Raw genomic sequence first — 5,451 nt, forward strand, 5'->3', positions numbered from 1 at the left:
AAGACCATCAGCCCCTTGGTTGGTGAAAAACTCTCCCCATAGGGCAATCAATCCACATCCACTGTAATTTCTTTTAGGGCTTTGCATTTTCGATTGCTCTAAAAAGACTGAATACAAGGCAATGGGACAGCTGGCCGAAAGTAAAGAAGCAGTATAGTTTTTACCTCCCTGTCGATTTACAGCTATTTACAGTTTTTAAAATTCTATTACGTCATTTCTTCAAGCGTTAGAACTTTCACAGTGAAAACAAATGAAGTTTTAAATTTGACAAGCAATGGATGCAAGATAACTTCCTTCCTGAACATATATTTTAAAGTTTCTATATTTATTTCACGTCATTTTTAGAAGCCTTTTACCAGCTCATTAATTCAAATTGAGATGGGCAGCAATTTTATTATTACTCACAGAAAATAAATTATACTCTTAAATGCATTCTGCTAGTTTGTGTTCATTTTTATTTATTAGTATGTTAATTTCTGAAAAATCTCTCACCAAATGAAAGAAACATTAAATTCAGTGGCAGACTATGTGCTGGGTTTCACTTAGATGAGGGATACACATTACACAGCAGTTTATGGTCTGTTCCAGCAGTTACCTTCACCTGGATATTTCTTTGCTCGTTCTTCAAAGAACCATTCACCAGCCTTTACTTTCACATCTCTGAAAAACAAGCAAAAGACATTTGAATCAACATTTTCCAAAGTGTATGTCTTCAAATGTTTGATAAACATGCAACAATCCAGCAATACTTCTTAATCCTCCCATAAAACTAGGATTTCATGACTGCACACTCCATTCACTGATTTTGCTAAGGGTCTGCAAACAAAGTATTCCTCACCTCCATTATCTTCTTTTTCCTTTTTCTATGTAGGACTGCCCATGGAAAGCAGTACGCACTGCTCTAGGCATTGCTCTGAGGCCAGGAGAACCGGGTCCACTCCAGTCTATACAACCAACTTGACTAACAGCCCCAGGCACTTGTGTTTACATCTGCAGCCTAGTCTGAGGAGCAGTGAAAGTCAATGACAGGGGATATGCTCCCAAGCAGAACTTGGGATGGCTGCTGGGGAGCACTGAGGTCCACAACCCTGATGGTGTGATGACTTCAGGGCCCAACCCTCTCCTTTTTGTGAAGGCTAACATCAATGATGCCCATGTCATACACAGACACCAGGATCACAGCATGAGAAAAGAATTGATTAACAAGTATAAAATATTATCAGACTAAATAGGTCTATCAAAAACAGATTTTCAGCAGATTGACTCTTGCATTTTGTTGTCCCCAGCTGAATTAGATGAAGTCTGAAATCTGAACTCACCTGTTATTAAAGAGGTAAAAAAATATTTAACTTGGGAGAGGATTCCCTGGAGTCTTCAGGGTACAAATTCTCATCTAAATGTGTTACCAGCTCTTAGGGTATATATAATATCTGTTCCGTGTGGATTTTCTGATGTTTATTATAGGGTGAGATCCCACCACAAAAATTTCCTCAGTGCAAGCCCTGCTAAACTTCCTTCTCTACCCAGTAGTTCATTTTGCTTCTATGAAATTAATATCTTTATTACCATTCCCTCTGCCAAACTTGCTTGAAATTGGCAACAACATACAGACAGTAATTTCATGTAGGGCTTGACTCCCTAAGAAAGCAAAACCTCTAAACACAAGAGCTATATTGATATCCACCAAAGGCCAGGCAACAAAACCCTCAGGTCTGCCATTTCACATCTCACCTTACTCTGTATTAAAATTGACAAACTGTAGGTAGGTTGTTGTTAGTTCTTTCTGTGGCTTGATTTTAGACATTTAAAATACACCTCTGTATGTAGCAATGCAAAATATTCACAAAATTGACTGTGCAGATTTTACTATTTATTTACATGTCTAACCATTGATCCTTCTGCATAACTGAGCAGAGTTGTGTTTGAAAATTAGGTTAAAATAAATTTGAGACAAGATACTTAATTACTTTGGACAGAGATCTATTAACTAATAAATCTCTGAAATCTTTGGTTGCACTAGATCTTCAAGGGTTCTGCATTGGTAGTCCCTCAATCCTCATCTCTAGCCCTCCCTTTATGTTCTTGCCACTGCTCATGGTTATCTCCCCAGAATTTCACCTCCAGTTCTGCAAAGGCTCATGTGATGATTTGACCACTCACAGGATGAAAACAGATCTGGAAATAACTTTTTTTTGGGTAAATATTATTAAGATAAGCTATGACAAAAAGTGTGACAATGAAGCTGATAAAGAACTATCTTTGACAGGTAAAACAGATGAACCTCCTTCAAAGCAAATGCCTCTCTAGATTCCTAAAGACAGGATTAATTTAAAAACCACACTGCACTAACTCCATTCAGGTAAGAGATGCCTCTTCAAGTTGAAAGATAGAAACTTCATCAGTCCATGTGGGGCTTTAAATTTCTTATTTTATAAACAATAAGCATTCAGCTATCCCTGCAGGCTCTTCCACGGAGGTGTTAAAGCATGTTCCTTACAAACATGACCCTAGTGTCTAGAAGACAATCTCAGTATTGCTGATTAGGATTAACGTTTTTTCAGGAAAATATACTCCAGTGGTAACCAAGACTCAAAATTATGCTTGCTCAGGGCTGGAAAAGCAGCTCTTATGTTTCTTAGTCACCCAGTTTTTCCCACACTGGGGTAAACAAAAGGTACTGAGTAGCATTTACCACAATGCTGCACTCCCTGTCTCTCTTGAGATTTATAGTTTTGCAAAGCTCACTGAAGGCAACAGAAGGCGTCTGACTGGTTTTAAATGGACTTTGTATCACGAATAAACAAGAACAAAAGTGCTGTCTCTTTGGTATAAAGAGAATTTCAAGGACAGCTGTAGAGTTCCTCTATATTAGTAAGACAAAAAAGTGACTTCCTCAAGAAAAAAGTAAAAATGTCTTTTAATTAATTTAAATAGTGCTTTCCTAGTTTTACCATTTAATACCCAGACAAGCTTATTAAATAACTAAGGGTACACAGCACTACAAACGGTAGTTTAACTAGCTGCTCTCTATAGGGGATTTCCACTGTGGCCACCAAATAACTGGAAAACAATTTAAAAGAAGAGGAAGTGGAGGGAGGCATCTAGAGGAGGAAAATTAAAGTTAACTTTTTACCTTTCCCTTTTAGTGCTTTATCATCTTTGCCACAATACCTCTGGCTTACCTTGAGGATCCATTTTGCTAGATACAGGAAGGGAGATCCTGACTACACAAAGTGTAATGCAAAATTCCCATCATTTTCATTGCTTCAAGTCCTTCATCCAACATTTTCATTCCAACCTACACTTGGTTTCATTCATTATTTAAAGCAACAGATACGCACAAACCCAGTATAAACCAGTACAAAACAGCACTCCCTGTGACTGGTAAAATTTCTTACCCATGAGCATAACAGACAGTGCATTTCCAAAGGCAGGGATTCAGGCAGACTCGGCACTCCGAGCACACTCGATGGCTGCACCCATTGCACACTGCACCTCTGTTCATCAATAGCCCAAGCGATTTCTGACAGCGAGCACAAGATCTCTCCTGGTATTCATGGCTTAGATTTCTCGCCCCTTTCCACCGAAGCTGCTGCAGCTGCTGTTTCAGTTTCCTAGTTCCCCCAGAAGAAGAAATAAGTATCAATAAATTACTTAAATAGACCAAAACCCCCATGTAAGTCATAAGCTAATACCTGGTTGCACAATAGCATTACTAGTGGGAGACAAGCTCTGAGGTTTGATCCCCACTGAGGACTGTCTGAAGTCCTCTCCAGACAGCATTTTTGCAGTGTGTCTGTGTATGCAACCACATCTGTGCATGCAAACACAGAAATAGTCGAGCATAAAAAGGTTCTGTTTGTGTCAGTTATGCACACTCAGGGCAGGGCACTGAACTTGTATATGCGAGTGTTCACATATTCATAAAAAAAGAAAAAAGCTCAGAGTAAATGGTGTTCCCTTTCATTTTATAATTTTTTTAAATCAAACTTATCCAAGAATCAAACCTTCTATCAAGTAAAAATAATAATAACAAATGCATAATCTAAAAGTTAAATAAAACCCACAGACCAAAGTATCAAAACCTCTCCCTTTCATTGACTTTGCTTCCACTACATGTACCAATAATCAAGATCCATGTTTTTATTAGTGACATCATCAACAGTTGCTGGGGATTTTCTAATCCATTTAGACTTTCTTTATAACCCTTTACTTAGATTTCACAATGATTTAATACATTCAGTAATACTGACATAAATATTTGCTGTGAGCAAATTTAAGTTTCTACATTGAGGTGACAAAAAAAATCTAACTTGGCAACACAAATACCCTGTTTTGCATGGGGATGCAGTGTAACAAAGCAAGATATGAGGTTCAAGGAAATGCTTGCTCTAGCACTGCTATAAAGCAAATAAAATGCTGGAGGATTGTCCCTTTCCTTCACAACTGAGATGCTTGCATAGTGTGAAGCAATTAAAAATTTTTCTAACCAATGACACCTATTGACACTAGCAACAACCTCTGAGACAGTGTGATGTGCTTGTTTGTGAGAAGGGACAGAGATGGATTCAGCACACTGAGCAGGTATCCAATTATCTCTAACTCCAGATTTGGCACAGTGTAAGTTAAATAACCCAGGAATAAGCATGTTCTGTGTTACCAGGACTATATATGCATACACAGGAATATTATGAGAATACCGTAAAACTTTCACAGGAAAAACACAGGCAGCAACTGAATTTTCTATGAAGGCTAGAAGTAAATTTGTCAAGTAGATTATTCACTGAACAGTATTTGCTCATCTTTATTGTACAGTAGATAATAGTAAGAGTAAATCCAAGAGGCCATGGATAACCTTCAATCTTCCCAAAAAATAAAAAAAATTAGCTAACAAGAAGTGAAAAAAATATATTTGGAAGGACAGCAAAGAGGATGAAAAGTACTTCTGAGAAGAAAAAAAAAAAAAAATAAAAAAAAAAATGGAATAGAAATAGAGGAACAGGGGAACAGCAGATACCTTATTCTTTCCTCCTCTGTTTTTCTCAGAGTCTGGTCACGGTATAGGACTTCCAGAACAGCCTCTCGTTCCAATTCCTTAAGGAAGTTTAGATTAAATTCACAGGCCATTTTCACCAAACTTCACTTATTTTATGGACTTCTATCCTACGGTTCTATTACATCCAGAACAACGGATAATAATTTAGAAAGTATAATGTAGTCTGAATGTTTACAAAGTGCCTGCACTTTTACTTGATCGGTGATACGTTTCACTGTGTCATACCCTTGAAGAGTAAAATAACTGTGTCTGTTTTCACACAAGTAATCATTTATGTATGTGTCTATGCTACCGAGGGAACATGAACAGTTATGCAAGGTCACAGCAGTCTTGTCTTTTTCACATGAAATAACTTCTTGTTCTTTTATTTTTTCTTCTTTTGCTGAGCGTGGTTC

The 5,451-nt window shown here is 37.6% G+C and overlaps 1 protein-coding gene across 1 annotated transcript in view; it reads right to left on the bottom strand.

Moving 5' to 3' along the window:
- Positions 1-5,127, bottom strand: part of SYTL3 (synaptotagmin-like 3) — a 31,270-nt gene extending 26,143 nt beyond the window's left edge. The window contains exons 1-3 of the mRNA XM_009998533.1: positions 5,018-5,127; positions 3,399-3,614; positions 596-660 (exon numbers count right to left, since the gene is read on the bottom strand). Coding sequence (XP_009996835.1) covers positions 596-660; positions 3,399-3,614; positions 5,018-5,127 — 391 coding nt within the window. The remainder of the gene's footprint in view (positions 1-595; positions 661-3,398; positions 3,615-5,017) is intronic.
- Positions 5,128-5,451: the final 324 nt, after the last annotated feature.

Source organism: Chaetura pelagica, unplaced genomic scaffold, assembly GCF_000747805.2.
Source record: "Chaetura pelagica isolate M959 unplaced genomic scaffold, ChaPel_1.0 scaffold455, whole genome shotgun sequence".
NCBI lineage: Eukaryota > Metazoa > Chordata > Aves > Apodiformes > Apodidae > Chaetura > Chaetura pelagica.